Genomic DNA, 19305 nt, shown 5'->3' with positions numbered 1-19305 from the left:
TTCTGTTACGATCATGCTCTTCTAAATCCCTAACCTAATAGGCTACATGGAAATGAGTGTGAACCACTGCTGTAGGTATAGGTAGGGTGTTGGCAAGACCGACAAATGCAATGCATCTGACCATTGTGCCTGCCCAGATCTAATTTCTATATTCGCGCCAGTGCAGCTAAGCATGGCGGGGTTGTTTTAGCATTTTGGCTTCATATTTACTAATTTAGGGCCTCCCTACTGTAGTTATGGCTTTGGCCATACTGATAACATGGATTCACTGTTACATGTCTCTGGACACAACTGGCATTTTAGCTGTTTAAAAACAAATATGCATTGGCACCAGCCATCAACTTCGATTCACAGATTAAACAAAAACATTTATGAAATCTCTGAAAGTTGGTTTAAAATTATAAAGATATTGAGGCTGATGCAATGACAAGCCATTTTCTGTTAAAACAAGCTCTGTGGGACTCATAGCAATATGACTATAACAGCCAAGCTAGCAGCTGCACCTAGCTCTTTATACCCAAATGGAAATTGTCCTAGAAGAAAGCTCATCAGGCTTTCATCCTGGGATATCTTGTGTAAAAAGCTGATATTTTGGCCTGAGGGTGACAATACTGACATGTTATTACACCACACACACACACACGTCAAGCACATTAAAATATATTATGCCAATATTTGAGTCAAGTTAAATCACCAGACTTACAAGCAACAGCAAATACCTTCCCCTTGTTTATTGGTAAAATTACAATTTATTTTCTCTTTTTTTTTTTTGCATTTTATACCACATGACCCCACCCTCCCCATGTCCCCTGCCTCACAGTAGTGGCTGCTGTGAAGGTACTGTTGTGCTAGTTGTTGATGTCATAACAGAGGATGACAACACTGGTCAAAGCGATCCCTCCCTGATATGAAAAGTAAAAATAAGAGAAAAAAGTAAGCATAAAAAGTAGTTTGAGATAACATCTGAATTCACAAAGATGACAAGACAGAGCCAGTGCACTTAATAAACATCTGAATTCACAAAGATGACTTAATACCATAGATCAGGAAAAGGAAAAAAAACTGATGAGGAAACATGTAGAGATTGGGAAGATATTGACAATAACTATTGATTGGTTACAAGTTTGAAAAAAAAAAAAGGATAATACAAAGACAGCAACATGTTTTCAATACACATTTGTGATTTTGGTCAAGAATACAAATCTTGCTTTACGCATTTGTCATTGTACATGGATGATTCAAAGAACATTACATTAATGCTAAATTGACTTATTGGTGACAATGTTAATAATGCACTATTTACTGTATATTGTTGGATTAATTATAAAGCCTTAGGTGTCCCTATGCTTTGAAATCATTCTGAATAACTTGTCAAAAAGTCGAAGTAATAACAATAGTGATAACAATATAACAATGTAATAAATCAGTTCATCTATACAGCCGCTATCTAGAAGGAAATGGCTGTCCAGCCCCCTCTCCTTTTTGGAACCCTCTCTTCACTTCTTCCAGGAAGCCGACAGGGAACAAGGAGGAAAAGTGAAGGAACGCTGCATGCACCTTCCACCAAACTAACAGTGACATCAGCTTATGATCAAAATACTGGAGTAATTTATGGTACATAGAAAAAACAGTAAGTAGGAAAGAAAGGTGAGGGCCAACAAGCCTGTTTAATTTTTTATAATTCCCTCCAGATGCTTTTGATTTGATTTTTTTTTCCTTTACAGAAATACAGAGAACCAAAGATGAGCAGATTGCTCCATTAAGTGCGATCGGTACTGATTGATCTTTTTCTCCTTCCATAGGGCCTTTTTGGTGGTTGTTGTCAAATGTCCATTGTCAATCAAGAGATCTTGAGTTGGTACGTCTTGGGGTGGGGTTTTTTAAACTTCATTCTGTAAATTAGTGCGTTGGTCTATTTATTTTATCTGTCGATCGGTTCATCAGTTGTGTCTGGCAGTCTACTGGCCAATAGCACTGGTCTGCCAGACGGTTGGTTGGTTGGTACCAGGTAGAAGCTGGTCTGTCCATGGATTGGTTTGACCAATGGGATGCGTGTGTCAGCTGGTTGATATCTGGTCAGGTTGGTTGATACTGTAGGTCGCTTGGATCAATTGACTCAGTACTTTAGTTAGTTTCCACCCCCACAGCACTTGCTACCTCCACCGCCCTGTGGTGCAGTATCCTGCAGGTCCACGCCGCCTCTGGCACGTCCACCAGCACTACTTCCACCCCCCTGGGGCTCATTCTTCGGAAGCTTCTTGGCTATTTTAAAGAGCACAGACCAGGTAGATGTATGGAAAATGAGCAAACATTTATGTACTTTAGAAATATAATATGATGGATCAATGTCCCATAGTAGTGTAAGGCGCTTACCTATGGCCATAAAAATCTCATTGACATTCATAGCAGTCTTGGCTGAGGTCTCCATGAAGAGCAAACTGTTGTCATCTGCGTACGATTGTGCTTCCTAAAACAATAAAGATGCAGATACATTTGGAAACTGCTATCGGGCAGTTTGAAGACGTTATTGTCTAGGAATTTCATTAAAGAAAATGTAAGTTTCAGTAGCATTAATATTGCCTGTTATTAGGCTTTTCCTAAAACAACTACAGTATAATGAACTATTTAGATAGATAAATGTCTAATTATATAGCAAATACTGTACTCAGTACGTTTTATGTACCTGGAAATCTATAGCTCTTTTGTTGGCCAAGTCTGCTTTGTTCCCTGCCAATGCAATGACAATATTAGGACTGGCTTGTCGTTGGAGCTCCTTCACCCAGTTCTTTGCACGTGTGAATGTATCCTAAAAAAAAGTAAACGAAGAAAAAAGCACAACACAAAATACACTCAATACGTATAATCATAAAAATGTCACATACAACTTCAACTTCACAATTACATGAGCAAAGGTCCTTTGCTCTCTGTATTATTCTGTAATCCTCAACCCAAGCTGAAAAGCAAGGGTACATTCATAGCTGACAGAGGTTATTTAGGTGCGTTAGTCCAGTGGTTCTCAAAGTGGGGTCCGGGTACCCCAGGGGTCCTTGGGAGGGTTCTAGGGGTCCCCAGCTAAATGAGTGAATACATTAGCCTTGCGTAGCGATACTAATATCACTGCGTGGATATTAGTCTCGTCCCTCTGTGTTTTTTCGCAATGGGGGCAATATGCATTGCAAAGGCATGCAGGTGAAGGCTGGCTACGTGAGTCTATGAATATTGTAGCTATGAATATTGTAGCGGCCGGCTACAGCCAATAGAAGTGAGTGTGGGAGTGTGGGGTGGGACTTCCGGGAATGGGGAAGTGAGTGACAGATGTTATGTGGATGTGCTGTGAGGAATGCTGTTGTGTGTGTTCTAAGAGTTACGGACTACGGTGAAGCCAGGTCCATTGTTTGTAAAATGGTGTTAAATTACTATTACAGTTGGAGCCTTGGAATTTGCACTACGTCTCTGCCTCCAGTTCCTGGGATTGTTACAAAATACATGGCAGCAAAATCTGTTAAACCATTTTGACAATCCCTTATGGGATCTCTAAAAAAAATTCAGATGGGCGTCCAAATAAATAAGGTTTCCTTGACAATGTTTGAGAACTACCCTGTTGGTCAATATGTTACATGCCAGGTAACTTACTGTGTTGGTAATGTCATAGACCACGATGGCAGCCTGGGCTCCTCTGTAGTACATAGGAGCCAGGCTGTGATACCGCTCCTGTCCCGCTGTGTCCCAGATCTCAAACTTAACTGTTGTGTCATCCAAACATACCGTCTGTGTGAGGAAGGCAGCTGCCGAAAAAGACAATACAAAAACCAGTTTAACATGCAATGCAGTCTAGTGACTTACAAGTGAAAGTGCAACTACATTCAGTAAGTAATTATCGATTCCCCTTTTCACCAATATTAGAAACTGCTGAAAGTAAGGTGCACAAGGATCTGGACCTGGAGAATATTCTGTAGATGGTGATACATATTATAAGAGAAGAACCGGGGCAGAAACACAGGGCATGAGAGCTAGGAAGAGGAGTAGCAAGAGATGTACAACTCAAATTCACCACTAAAAGCACATTGTGGGGCACAGAGTCTCTAAACTGCCTCCCCCTGGCCAGCCAGGGCACCTGATGGAGGGGAAAGGAACTGGTTGGAATAACGTGTTCCTTCCACACGCTACGTCCAACCAGGGAAACTCCCCCCAGTCAGGTGTAAAGGAGCGACTTGGACACTCATGCATGAAGGAAGCATGAGTTAAAGTCTGTTGCTCTCCGCAGGTTGGCGGAGGGTGTGTAGAGCCCAGGATCACATTCGATAATTGACACATGGGTGAAAAATGGGTTACAAAATCGTGGGATATTAAAAAAAAAAAGAAAAAAAAAGCACATTGTACCTTATTTTACCCATAGCAATTCAAAGCCTGACCAATCTCTCCAGCTCTTTAGTAAAGAGTAAATACATTTTCAGGTCAGAATAACACAAACGCACAATAAATTAAGTGATAAAACATTTGGAACAATTGAAGCAGATGAATGGGTTCCATTTGACACAATAGCAATGATTGTTATCAGAATAAGATTTTTAACCTGGTGATGGACCACAATGGAACCAAGCCCCTGCAGATTTTTGGGTTATCCTTTTAGCATAACTTTGACTGTACTACTTGTATCGTTAATAGTGATGTTAATCAATTATTCAATCAAACCTTTTATTAAACAAAAAATTCACTCGACATGATTGCCATTTGTAATTAAACCTTTTTCATTTAAAAAGCTAGATCTTAGATGAGACCTCCAGGCTGGAAAGGGGAGGAAGAGTCAATGTAATATGTAAACAAGATAATTGCAGATACCTTGACATGACAAAAACAAAAAACAGAACAGACCTAAGCCAGAGAAATGAAACATTGCCAGTGTTCCCACTGGCGATGGAATTTGTGGGATATCACTTTGAGATGCCGTAGCGGCCGATGCCTATGCCAGATAGGAGTAATTGGGTGATTTCCCTATGAGAGTCGTTCATAAAGTCATGGGAATAAATACATTTAGTTACTTTTCCACAGAACCATCAATATGTTTTAATACAGAATGTATTTTCAATGTTTGTAACCCCAAAGTTAAAATCCAGACAAACTTTGTCAAGGCCAATATCCCCATGAGTGAATACACTTTTGTATGTGATGAAAATAATACTAATAATCATTTGTGTTTTGGAGGTAAAGGTGTAGCTGACAATATAAGCTCCGACTTACCCTGTTTGTTGTGTAAACAAATGAGTCACGTCTAAACCTTTCTGGGCAGATAAACACCAGAAGCGGTTTCTGGAGTGTATTAAATGTTATGTGACCCCCCCCAACCCATCAAAAAAAGAAGAAAATCAGGCTGAGAATGAACACAGATTGCATAAGAGACAGGCGAGACCACTCCACTGCAGACACTACATGCTTATTCAGCCTTGCTGTGTCACATGACAGAGGAAAATGTGAGCTCATTGTACATACTTTAGAGCTTTGTGACCTTTGACCGAGCAGGCAGCTGACCACAAGTTAACTAGAGGAAAGAAATGCTGACTTGTTTCAAGTCTTTGGCCAGTGTAAGCACCAAGCATCCTGCCCCACATCCCCACACCACCATTATTCATAGATTGTGTGATATGGGATTCTATAGGGAGAAAATCTTAGTTGAAAATAAAGACAGGGTGTTCTATTACTTGTTAAAACAGCAGTAAATATTAATAGAGCGAACGTTTTCCAGATAAACTGTTAAGATACTGGACATTTACCCATTTAAACTCGATTCATATTTGTAGCAGACCAACAAGCGGATGCGATACGTTGTGAGATTGTAGGTCTGCTATTTTTGTATGAAATGGACCATAAATGTTTCATTTTAACCAGGTAAGTTAACTAGCGACACATTCTTGGAAAGACCAAGTGGGAAATATCAGGGAAAGGGCTAATCAATGCCTGGGTCTGCCGCCAGCTTAAACAGGAGGCCAAGACTGAGACTTGACAACACAAATGTTCAATTTGCCCTGTAACATTGCTGACTTTGTAGTTTTAGGCTACTAGGCACTTCTACAAAAAAAATATTCGTTTTAACTCCCCATGAATCTGAACTACAAGCATAATGCTACTTTAGGCAGAACGGGATGATTCTACAGAAAACTTCCTTTTTGGGTGAAAAGGGACATTTATTTGGTCATCACCAGGCATATAAGTTTCACTGGTCTACACCAGGCCCAGGAAACCGCCATTGTTGTCTCCTTCCTTCCTGTTTGAAGTAACCACATTCATCGCTGCCTTCAAAAGGTAACTGAATAATAACAATCTAAACTTGCACAGCCTTTTTATTTTCTGGATTCTTTCATGATAAAAATAATACATAAACATGAATGTAGGCTACCTTCTACCTTCCAATTGGACCAAAACTTGGTCCTGCAGCATCAATTATGATAACAAAGGGCCATGCAAACTCACCCCAGGAACAAAACTTATTATTCCCACCCTGATGTTACTACATCCTATGTGCATAACATGGGACCTGTTTAAATTCAACTGAAACACAACATTTCATCAAGAAACCACATATTTGACATGTTTTCATTAAATTAATGCAGTCAATCAGAGTTCAGTTCAACCTCATTAGAACAGTCGTTTCTTTGAGAAACAAAGTTAGGAAGGATGCAATTTAATGGCATTCAAAGTTAAACACATACATTTCTGAGCCATTTCAAAACCTGTGTAGGCCTACTCTTTCTCCTACCGAAAATGGATCAGGAATCAATAATGCAACTGGCATGATTGGTGGCATCAATAAAATGATCAATTTTCATCCCTAATCGTAACTGAACTGGGGCTGCAGCAGTTTGGTGTGGGGTGGTTGGAGAGCTGAATAATTCTTAAATTGAATATATATGTGAATACTACTATATATATTTGATAGAATTTCAATAAAGATTACAATAGTATACCATATGAAAAAAAAGAAGGCTCATCTGTACATGTGTACATGCCAGGCAGAGAGGATTAGACATGTGAGAAGCTAGTTGTCACTCTGATTCCATCAAAGGCACAATACATTTGGAAGGCGCTCACCTCCGATGGTGCTCTCCTGGTACTCATGGAACTGGCCCTTGACGAAGCGCAGCACCAAGCTCGACTTGCCTACCGCCGACTCTCCCAACAGCACTAGCTTGAACTGGCAGATCTTGTTGCTTGCTGCTGTGCCGTTGGTTCGTGCCTGTCCTCGCCCTGCCATAGTGCTGTGCTTAGAGCTTCACTGGAGGAAGAGAATGGAAGTCCCAGTTGACTCTAGGCTAAGGCTTAGTACAGGGGCGGACAAAGCCCGGACAAAGGCTGGTTGAGCTAGGCAAGGCCAGGTATAGTCCAGGCTGCAAACCAGAGAAGATGCCTCACCGATGAAAGCTGGAAGAGAGAGAGAGTACATAAATAAGAGTCCTGTGCGCAGCATTCGAACATTGGGCCTCAAACAGACCAGAGTATTCTACGCATGACAGTGTTTTTCAACCTAAAGAAATTTGTGACGAGAAAAAGCTCTGTGGCAAGAATGTGCTTAAAAAGGAGCACATACCTGCTGTGTGATTTTACAAAAGGAGTCATAATTTGCAAGCAGTGATTTGGCATCATCACAGTACCACATGGTAACACTCTACAACGAGGGGTTTAAGATCTTGATAAAGCCAAATTATACTCCAATCCATATTCCATAATAGGACAGTGCCAGCCCAGAGCCCACTCACTCACCAAAAAGAACAGATCTACAAAGGCTTCACATTTCAACACCTTGTCAGCTTGTACATGTTGTTGTATTTGGCAAGCGAGTCCCTCATGTGATGGTTGTGTATCAGCTGACATTTTGCGAGTGAGTAAAGTATTGCTCTCATGTGTAAATAAGAAAAATGTTTTCCAACGTTTAAGCAGTGACAAAGGAATGCAGTAACAATGCTATCCAATAGTTACTGATTATGTATCAGAGCTGTATGGTCATTGATCAGAGGAAATGCACTCTTTCAGTGCTGCCCAATTAATTAAAAAAAAAGATCGAGAATCACACCTATGCAATCTCATTTTGTGAAGAATCATGCAGCACTAGTTGGAGGTCAAATTAATTTTAGTTACTCTTATGCTTTTGCTTGTTTTATAAATAAATATTTTCAGGAAAAAAAAAAAATTGTGAGAGAATCTTGTGAAAGAAATTCGAGATTCACATTTGAGCCAGAATCGTGTTATCTGACGAGTATCACAGCCTCAGTCAAAACCCAACTCATGAGTCACGATTAGGTCTAGTTGGCGCACACACACACACACACACACACACACACACACACACACACACACACACACACACACACACACACACACACACACACACACACACACACACACACACACACACACACACACACACACACACACACACACACACACACACACACACACACACACACACACACACACACACACACACACACACACACACACACACACACACACACACACACACACACACAATAAATATATATCATAAGCATGGTGACTGAAACAGAAACATTTCATGAAATGGCAATGAGTTCGAAACTTACATTGCACAAGGGTAAGGGTTGACTACAAAAGATAAGATGCCGGCGTTATCATTTAATCGTTATTTACTTTTGGCAAAGTGTTGCTGCAAAGAGCCTCTGCTTGTTTGAAACAGCATGTGGTATCACTGAAAGCTTGCCCGCCATCCAATGGTATGGCATGTGGTGATGATAAATGGAAATATTACGGGTTTTACCCAGGAGGCAAAAGGTTAATGTCTACAACTCTAATATGTACAGTGTAGACGGCTTGGCAAAGAATGCTCTACTCACAACAACCACACAGAGGTTGGTTCAAACAGCACAGCGCATCACCAGGACTAAGATTCTGTCATGCTGGCTTTCTCAATCACCATCAAAAACAGTCAGGAACAAGAACATGAAAGAGGTGGCATGTACCTGCCTCATGGCCAGATAAGCTCTACACTACCTTCGCCAGGGAAAGACCAGCAGCGTGAATGTTTTTTTATTGTGGGCGAGGAGGGAAAAAGTGATTCATACTGTATAAACACGTTTGTTTGAAATAACTTTGTTTTGATAATGAATTAAATCACATTGCATCCAAGTTCTCTAATGATACATTTCAATATATATTTCAAAACTTAAGGCTCTTTTTCTCATACTGAAAATGGATCAGGAATCAATAATACAATATAGATGACCAATATACATTACGCAAAAAGGTGACGGGGAGCTAGGAGGAGGGCTGACAGTGTCAGGGGTACAGAATGATTGGGGGCCCCCTTCAGTTAGGAAGGGGCAAAATGCCCTGGATGGCACTTTTTAGTTGCAAATTTGCAATGTATGGTTGTCAAAGAATCAAACCGTTAAGAACCACTGCTCTAGTAGTCTACCAACCAGATTGGTCAAAAATAAAAAAGCAATGGATTGTCACTTTAAATCCAACTCCATTTCAGTTGAGTGATGCACATGAGGTCCATCAGCTTCTGCTTGGTCAGAGACAGGAAACCCGGCTCAGTTCATATCAGGAAGTGAAGATTGCAGAACACATTAGTTGCCTCAACTTTTTCACTGGAAAAATAAAATGCAGGCCAATGGCACACAGACAACAATATAATAATCCACCATGTCAGACAGTGACTGACAAGAAGAAACATTGTGCGACAAAAAGTATAAAAGGTGTTATTACATTACACTTGTCTGATGTACAACAGAGTTAACAACAGCTATTTGCGAGGAGGAAATGACAGAGAATTACATAATGAGTAATGACAGAGAATGAGTATGTCAGAATAGTAAAGAGATGTCATTACAGTGAGTCAGGCTAGGTCAGAGACATTCAGACCTGAGTTGACTCGCTCTGGGCTTTATCTCAGCCCCATGTCTGGGCTGGGCCTAATCTTTAGCATGTGACGGCCGGGAGAGCAAAGCCATGTTTGAATTTGAAATGACTTAAAATGCTAAATGTCAAAGTGAAATTTATCTTATCCAGCGACAACCAAATATTCAAAGTCTTGGGTCTGAGAGGCCAAACCTCATCAAATGGTGGTCCGTGGCTCAAAAACTGAATAAATAGTGGACCATGAAATGAAAATGGTTGAAAACCTGTAGAAAATATAATCTTGGAGTGACCTTATAGCCAAATTGGTTAGGGGCAGGGCACCTAGGCGCTTACCACATAAAATACCTTCTTCAACATGCCCAGGTTCAACACTCTGGGCTGGCCGTACTATTTGTTCCGTCACTGCCCTGCTCTCTGTCCTCTTTTCCTGTTTCTATCTCACCGTCGCTATCAAAATACAGTGGGCATCGGTGGGACGGCACTAAAGTGGTTCTCCTCCTACCTCACCGACCAAACTCCCAAACTCTTCTCCCTTCTGGCTCCAAAACTATGGAATGCACTTCCCATTACAATCAGAACTGCAGCCTCACTCCCAATCTTGGGACTGGGACTCCGCCGTAGTCTGAAAACCCACCTTTTCAGACTCCATCATGGCCCGTAGCACTTGCCCTAGCCGCTTAGATAAGCACTTTATGTAGACTTATAGCATGTTACATAGACAGCACTAGAATTGCATTTTATGTAGTCATAGCACTTTATAGTATATATGTATACTTTTTATGTATGTGATGTATTGCCATGCTTTTTGTTCTTGCTTAATGTAAATCGCTCTGGATTAAGAGCGTGCCTAAATTGTAATTGTACAGCAAAGAAAATAATGTTTAAAACAATAAGTGCATAATTTTGTGAGTGACGGTAAACACTGAGATGAAAAAGGTCAACCAGACATCATCAGTTATTGGCCTGGCTGAAGAATTGGACTATACAGACAGGCAAACACACCAACGCACGCACGGTTCTTCAGAGGGAATGCTGATGGAATTTTTCACACACCATAGAGGCAGAAAAGAGCAGCAAATAAAGCCATTTTGTTTACCGGGTCAACAAACTGCATTTCTGAATGCCAAAGCAGATCAGACAACATTCTATGGAGGGAGCAAGCATGGAAGGTAGGAGAGAAAAACGATTTTATATGAGTTTATAGGCTTTCCTAATTTCCATAGCCCTGGGTACTACTAGACAGTGTTTTCTACTTAACTCCAGTAGACCATGTAGAAAAAGAAGACCCATGGATTTACAAATGTGCGATCAAATGGGGATAAAAAAAAAAGTATCACAGTACTGGGCTGATCACATTACGTCACAGCAATTAATGCAACAGGGAAAAGCAATGAGTGAATCATTAAAATGCACTCATATCGCAGACCAAGGTTCGGGTTGCAACATGTAGCAAAATAATTTAACCCATGATGTCATCAATTTGTTGCAATGTTGTTAAAATCTGTAAAGGCTCCAGATGCGTCTTATCCATCAATGACACAGAGAGAGCATTGGGACAAATCCTGCTAGAACTTGATGACACATTGCTGGCAACTTGGCATCAACATTGGACAGTAACAAAAAAGCTGATTATGTATGTAAATGTTGAAGGCGATGGAAAGAAATCCATTCATTTCTTAGCTTTGTTTTTTTAGCATGTATTCTGGACACATGACGCGGCAGTGGCTCAGGTGTAGAGTGGCCGGTAGAACAGCCGGATGGGAACCGCAAGGTTCCCAGTTCGATCCGGGGCCCCTCTAGAGTTATGCCCCCTACACACTGCACGATATTTGATCCAATTATGCTATCGGGGAGCTTTTTTGGCGCTCTCCGACAAAACCCCCGATCTGATGCAAGATCGGGCTTGAACGCCAAGGTTTCGCTTGCTGTGTGTGAAAGATCTGCGAGAAGCTCCAGCGGCGATAAAGCGCTCACTGCCCGTTTATGAATATCTACCAGGTTTGATATTTGACTCTCTCACCGACTTCATACAGTATGAACGGGGTTGCAACCGCACCCCGAGAAGGTCCGTATTACAGCCAATGAGAGCACTGTGCTCACAGACAGAAAGTCTAAATCCAGGTCTCATACATATGGTAGCTATATTAGCCTAATATTGCTGTGAAATAGAAAACCAACACATCTCACTTGAATGTTGATATTAAAAGAGCGCAAACATTTGGACCACCACGTGCGCTGTGCACGCGCGGAGGGAGAGACGCAGAGACAGAATTATTTAATGAAAATCAAGATTTTAGCGCCCTGACTCGCTCTAGTTTGCCCTGTGTTCCTGTGTGTGCGGAGAGAGAGACGTAAGTCCGTCGGTCTCGCGCATGTATCACGGGATCCTGCACCTATGAATACCAGACGAATCGCCCATTTACCAACTAAAGTAACCCAAGTAAATTATGCTTAAACGGTTAAACCTAACCTTAACCTCATAGTAAAACTATGCCTAAACCTAACCCTATACCTCGGTCGGTGTGAGGTTGTCAGGGAAAAGAAATCGAGGCGTGAGATGGTTTAGGGGCGAACGTACCCGATACCGCACCTATACATGTCAAAATGAATTGAAAAACATTTTTTAGCCTCTATGTATCGAGTCTGGATCGCATCTTGGTGAACTCTTGCAGTATGTGATCCCTAGTCAGCGATTAATTGTTTAGTGTGAAAACCACAAAGATATAATGACAGCAGACTTAAAAAAAAAAAAAAGACTCCTGTAGTGTGAAATACATAACGATCTGATAACTCGACGACAACTTTAAAAAGTGTAAATTGTGTGTCCTTGAACTCCTAATTGCTCCCGATGTGCATGTTGGTGCCTTCACTGCTTTGCATGGTTTCCTCCACCATTGGTGTGTGAATGTAATGCACAATCTATGTAAAGCTCTGTCGTGTGTGTGTGTGTGTGTGTGTATATATATATATATATATATCTGCATTACACACACAGTAATTATTAAATGGCTAGCGGAAGCCCTGGCATAGACAGTCACACAGCCTACACAGATGCTTACTACATCACTGGCTGCTGATAGTGTCTACTAGTGTTCCTCTCAGCCAATAGAGGGTATGCACGTGACATCATCATTAAACCCGGAAGTTATGCAGGAATGCCTGAGTGGCAAAAAACTACTTTCTGACCTTGACAACCCATGCATCCAAACAGAAAAGTCCTATCTGATTGCATGAAACAATGTTAAACTCACTTTGATGAATGTTGCTTTGCCACTCGATTTGCCACTCGTGTGCCATTCACTTTAAGCATGCGCATACCCTCTATGGCAAGAATGCAAGTGTAGGCCAAGAGCCAAGTCCCTCCATCAGTAATGTGGTGGAAAAATAAATCAGATGCTTACTACAGTCAGCAGGCGACTGTTCCCTCTAACACAGAGAGAGACAGGCCTGCATGCATCACAAGCAACCTTTCACGGATGCTTAATGGTATCCTAATGGGCTCTGGAGCCCTCCACAGGGAAGTGGGTCAAAGAGACAGAGGAGGACATGGATCAGTCACTGAAAGGGGGAGGAAGAGGCAAGATCAAGGAGCCAAAAGCAGGGATAGACTGAAATATTCATAGTGGCATCGTGTGAGCTCTGTTTTCAGCATGATATCTACAGTTGGCAAGATGTAATGAATTTAAGGCTGTATACTAATTATGCTGCAGATAAAATACAAATACATAAATGAGAGAATAATGCCCTCCTCAAATTTATGATGTCACAAGCAGAGCTTCATATAAAAAAAACAAAATAGCAAAATCTCAAGCAAATATTGATTTGGGGGCCAAATACAGAGTCCATTATTCGTAGTCAATAATTATGTACTCAACTGATGTTTTATCAGTATAATTTATTTCCTATCGAAAATGCCAATAGCCAATATTTTATATCCTACAAAAATGTATAAATACATTACTAGAGCAATTCTTTTTTGAGTAAAGAAAATGTGCAAAGTAACTGTAAATTCAACAGATAAGTGCCCTGAAAACTCCTCATAACTTTCCTCAATATTGAATGAACAGCCTGGGAAAAAAGTGATGACAATAATAAAAGTGGATATTAATATTAAACCAAATGCAGACCGGTCAGTAAAAACGGAACTTTACATTTTAACAGTGCTCTATTATCTACTGAATGAATGGCTGTGTTTCTGAATGAATATCAAGTTACTGTTATCCCTTGAACACTACATCTACGGGATGCACTACTGTACTGTTTTTATTTATAATAATCATGTATTCTTCTGTTTTCTACATGAATATAACCACATTATAACCATATGAAATGAAATTAGTTAAATGCTGCAATTTGTAAAAAATATATTTGCAAAATATGACTCCTAACGTCATTTAAGTGGGACTCATAAAATGTCCCTGGGACTCATCTAAAAGACCATCCCTGCATTCAGTACATTGAAAACATATTTACTTCACTGCAGAATATATATATTGATTGAACTATTTTAACTCACAGGTCACATCAAATATAAATGAGGTGACTTCATGTGGCTATCAATAGAAAGTTATTAAGAATAGGCAAGTTGGTTGACTAAAAACAGTAGTATCAACGTAATGATTTGTCATCCTGAACAGGGTGTGATGTCATAGTGTATTTGAGCACATACAATATTTCCTTATAGGCAAGCAGAGTTGTTTAATACTTTATGATGGGCATGTATAAAGCTCAAACTATGCACAGGCAAAGAACAACTACGCCCAGAATATACACCGGCATATTAATGTGACAACTTGTATTAGTCATCAATGTTATGTACCCAATTGAGCTGAATATAAGACTACGTTTTTTCCGTTGGAAATATCCTAAAAAACAGGGTTGTATTATAAATCGGGGACTAGACTATTTGACATTCAATGTTCTATTTCCACAAATGAGTCTTAAAAAAATGGGGTTGTCTTAAAATCAGAGTAGTCTTATATTCGGCACAATACGGTAGTTAGCACACTTCTAAGCAAATCTCACTCGACCAGTTACCTAGAAACAAGTGTTGACTTGAGAACTGTTCTTTTCATTCCAAAGGTCTGAATAAGGTGGCACTTGACTGCATGGCAATGTTAATGGCATCTGTCTGTCTGTTGGTTGTTGTGGGGAGTGTGCAATACTCTACATGCTTGGAGTACTAATTAGCTACCAGAAAAATCTATTTGCATTGAGCAAATTGGGCTTGCCTTTCATGTTTAAGGATTTCACATTGGTCAGGAAGTAGCCAAAGTATGAGTTTTAAATCTTCAAATACAAAGCCAATCTTAAGGTCCATGTGGTGCTGACTGGTAACAGGCTTTAAGAGTGGCACACTGATCCAACAGCAGAAAGCCGTTTAAAATTCCTGTACCATCTCTGTGAAAGAAGAGAAACCCTTCATAAGGTAAGCCTCGCCACATTTTCCCATTCAAACAAAACTGACTTTTGGATGGAGCAACACTTGGGGTGAGACACTGGTGATAAAGCGGAGGAAAATACAGCAGGATACGCATCACCATGAGATAACACCATAGCAAGTCACAGCACAGGCTCTTCCTGTGTCTCCTTTCTCTCGTCAATTGTGTGGACAATTTGGACAGTTATCTAGTAGTGTATGTAATGTGATTGAAACAGACTAGCACTTGGTTTGCTTTACTGCAAAGAAAGAAAGACAGACACGCAAAAGATTAAGAACTTTTCATAAAGTATAAAATCGGTAACAAATGTGGAAATTCACATATGGTAACAGAGTTCCTCAGATCGTGTGACAGGCTATGATAGTTTTTAAATTTTCACCATGAGCTGAATGATTAACAGAATTCAAAGTGTCTCCAAATATCCACATAGTTGTACTGGATTTGTGAGTAATTACATAATTTTTAAATTGAATATTGACTGACTATTCTATGAAAATTGACAAATCATCAATTCCTCCCATTTTCACCCAAAGTTTGAATATGAATAGTTTCCCTAAAGATCATGCTACTGGATGATGCTCAGATTATTACTACATTTTTTCCATATTTTTGTATTCACCAAAACAACTAGTCAAAATACCCCTTTTCAAATTACATTGTTAAAATTGTGTTCTCCTCTGTTGCAAAGATAAAGGGAGTGGACATAGATGATTGAAGTCAGGCTGGGTGTCACCACCAGTTCTCACTCACACACGCAAGATATCCACCTCTAGACGAACAGACCTTTTCGTTCGTTATGATATAGCACATTCACAAACTGTCGATATGCTGGTTAGGGTTCCTGTAAAATCTCTATCATAACAAGTTTGACACCCCTGCTATGAACCACCACTCTCCCAGGACAAGGTCCACACACCATAAACATAACAGGAGCTCAGGAAAGTTATTGTAAATCCATCCTGTGTCTCAAAGGTCTATACTGTGTTCCCCTTATGGAACCATAAACACAAACACTATGAACACTTGCTGTTAAAATCTCGGAGGCACAAGGCCAAGTCCATTTAAATCTGCAAACACATACGTAGTAAACTAGCAAAATAAGAAGCTTAGCATTGATGTCATGTGGCACACCTCTTCAAAGCCAGGATAAAATATTACTTATAATCAACTTTTTATGTAAAGTAGAAGTTAGCACTTGACTGACGGCAGAAATAGCGAATTCAGATTGGCTACATAGGTGATCAGGTGACAAAGTTGACAGACAGTGTCAAAGAAATCATATGCAAACCTCACCAGATAACTGGCCCATGCCAATCCATAATGTCTGCCAAACAATACATTATACAGTTAACTTACACCACTTCTTCCCAAGTTGCCTTAGCTAGCATTATGTCTGATGCTATTCCTACGTTACTTCACAGCAGGGTACATCGACATTAGTTATGATACCAACTGTAATACTGTAAGTTACATGCGAATCGGGAAACTAGCATTAACGTTAAGTTCGCTAAGTTAGTTGGTGTGTCACTGTTTTAACAGAGGCGAGAGGCTAATGTGAAACACCTCGTCCAGCTAGCATTATAGCTAGCTAACATTTTACAGTTCTTCCATCTGTCGACAACAAAAACCTCCGAAACCAAAACTAAAGCCAAGGAGTTGGAACATTGAGCCCGTGCAGCTGGCTAAAGCCGGATATATAACACTCTCTGCGGCAAGAAGGTGTGGAAAAAACACAATAGCTCCTAGTACAACAAGCTACGTGACATAGCCAAGTTAGTTAGCCAGAGATAACGTCATTAGCCAACTTTTCCTTTCCCCGGCCAGACAGACGTACAGGGGTCGTCAGCTGCTTGACAGCTGAGACACCGAGAAACGCTCAACAAACACCGATGATCCATTATTCGCTCGACGACAGAAATGAATCGTTTCTTCTGCGACGACTTCAGTCCGTTTTTGTCTTCATGTTAACACAGTTGACAACACGTAACGTCTGTCGAAAATACGTCATTTTTGTTCTCAACAACACTTGTCAAAAGGAGCTCGCGCGACGAAGTAGCCTCGGGGATTTTTTCCCCCTCTTCTTGGTTCCGGTTGCTGGAAAGCCTAAATGCTCTCATATTGTTATATTATAGTCTTATTATATTATATTATATATGATTTGTCTCTATATATTGTGTTGATTTAAAAGGGTCCACCGCTGGACGGACTCTCGATGCGGGCGGTTTAATGATCCCTGTACTTGCCTGATGGCTGGTTTGGCCAAAATGTTAACTGAGGCTGTGGAAAATCTTCTACGACTAACAACATAGTATGATGTAAACGCCCAATACAAACTCCACGTATTCCCAACGTCCACACATGTAAATAGTTTTTCTTTCTTAAAAAACACTTACACTACTTTAGTTGTTTTCGCTGACCACACATCGGTACCCCTCTGTTCTTCTTCTCTTCTCGGGCCCTGGCCTTCCCTTCCGGTTAGTGACTTTTCCGGGAACCTCCCACACTTGTCAGCAGGGTTTCTGAACCAATGAGACACACACTTCATTTATATGGTACCTCGCAGGGCGGTGTCGCGCACGGTGAAAATGGCAGATCTACAAGCCCACGACGTGTCGGCGATGCGAAGGGTCGTGAGCTTGTAAAGTTGCTTTTTTGTCGTCAGAAGAACTGCCTGGGAACGCACTTTACATTCATGGATAAACATTGATTTCTGCAAGTCCACATTTTCCAAACCATCCCCCGATTCCCCCCCCGTTGATTGTTTCATCATTTTATATAAAAAATAAATAAATCGTTGAGCTCGTTTAGCTCTATCCATTTTTGAGCTATCTATGATGAAGTGTGAGAGAAAACATGACCTTGGTGAAAGTTTGTTTATACCTTTTTATTTGATCAACGATTATGTCCATATGTTCTTTTCTCACTTTGATCGATAACCACCAGAGTGAAACATCTAGGAATAATCAATGCTTGTTTCGCTGCACTGAATGGTGTGGATTGTGTGGAACCAAACCATTATAAACCATTGAGCAATAGACGTTTTTACGGTTATTCACCACTGAGTGGCGCTAGAGATCTACACAGAAGTCTACACCAAGCATTGAAAGATGACTATTAAAAAACAATAAACCCCACTTGCACATGTTTACTACAATATATGCGAAACAGAAACAGGTACACACAGTGTTCAGTTGTTTCATTATTATCATTATTATTATTATTATTATTATTATTATTGCGAACGCAGTGATTGCGAACGCAGTGATTGCGAACGCAGTGAGCATTTACTATGAGACCCAGCAGATCACGTCCGTGTGTCTGTGTGTGTGTGTGTCTGTGTGTCACGCTGTAACACCACCCGCCCACCACCAGAGGGCGCAGCTGTATCACACACAAAAACACACACACACACATGCACGCACACACACACACACGCACGCACGCACGCACGCACGCACGCACGCACGCACGCACGCACGCACGCACGCACACACACACAAAAAACTTAACTTAAAAAAAAACTTAACTTAAAAAAAAACTTAACTTAAAAAACAAAATTAAAAAGGAAAAACGCACACACACAAAACACTTAACTTAAAAAAAACTTAACTTAAAAAAAAACTTAACTTAAAAAAAAACATAAAAAAGGAAAAACGCACACAAAAAACTTAACTTAAAAAAAAACTTAACTTAAAAAAAAACTTAACTTAAAAGAAAACCTTAAAAAGGAAAAACGCACACACAAAAAAAAACTTAACTTAAAAAAAAACTTAACTTAAAAAAAAAACTTAAAAAGGAAAAACGCACACACACAAAAAACTTAACTTAAAAAAAAACTTACAGAAAAAACTTTAAAAAAAAAAACCTAAAAAATAAACACGCACGCAAGCACACATACACACACTAAAAAAATAACTTGAAAAAACATTTAATTTAAAAAAACTTAACTTAAACCTTAAAAAGTACGTCATTT

General features: G+C 40.1%; 1 protein-coding gene across 1 annotated transcript; it reads right to left on the bottom strand.

Moving 5' to 3' along the window:
* Positions 1-946: 946 nt before the first annotated feature.
* On the bottom strand, positions 947-17846 carry LOC306937727 (ras-related protein Rab-5C-like). The gene is made up of 6 exons (XM_079521641.1): positions 17726-17846; positions 7084-7413; positions 3634-3785; positions 2684-2806; positions 2374-2467; positions 947-2262 (listed from the first exon to the last, which is right to left on the bottom strand). Exons 2-6 carry the CDS (start codon positions 7244-7246, stop codon positions 2129-2131), a joined length of 666 nt encoding a protein of 221 aa, XP_079377767.1. The 5' UTR covers positions 7247-7413; positions 17726-17846; the 3' UTR covers positions 947-2128.
* Positions 17847-19305: the final 1459 nt, after the last annotated feature.

Source organism: Electrona antarctica (assembly GCF_951216825.1).
Source record: "Electrona antarctica genome assembly, chromosome: 14".
NCBI lineage: Eukaryota > Metazoa > Chordata > Actinopteri > Myctophiformes > Myctophidae > Electrona > Electrona antarctica.
This window is presented reverse-complemented; position numbering and strand designations above follow the sequence as displayed.

What these genes read in the sequence shown, in the direction of transcription:
- LOC306937727 (XM_079521641.1), bottom strand. Translation starts at nt 7,246, where the DNA reads ATGGCAGGGCGAGGACAGGCACGAACCAACGGCACAGCAGCAAGCAAC. An exon ending in TCTATGACATTACCAACACA is followed by an intron (nt 2,807 to 3,633) that starts GTAAGTTACCTG and finishes ACTTTTTTTTAG; the next exon opens with GATACATTCACACGTGCAAA. An exon ending in AAAGAGCTATAGATTTCCAG is followed by an intron (nt 2,468 to 2,683) that starts GTACATAAAACG and finishes TTATTGTTTTAG; the next exon opens with GAAGCACAATCGTACGCAGA.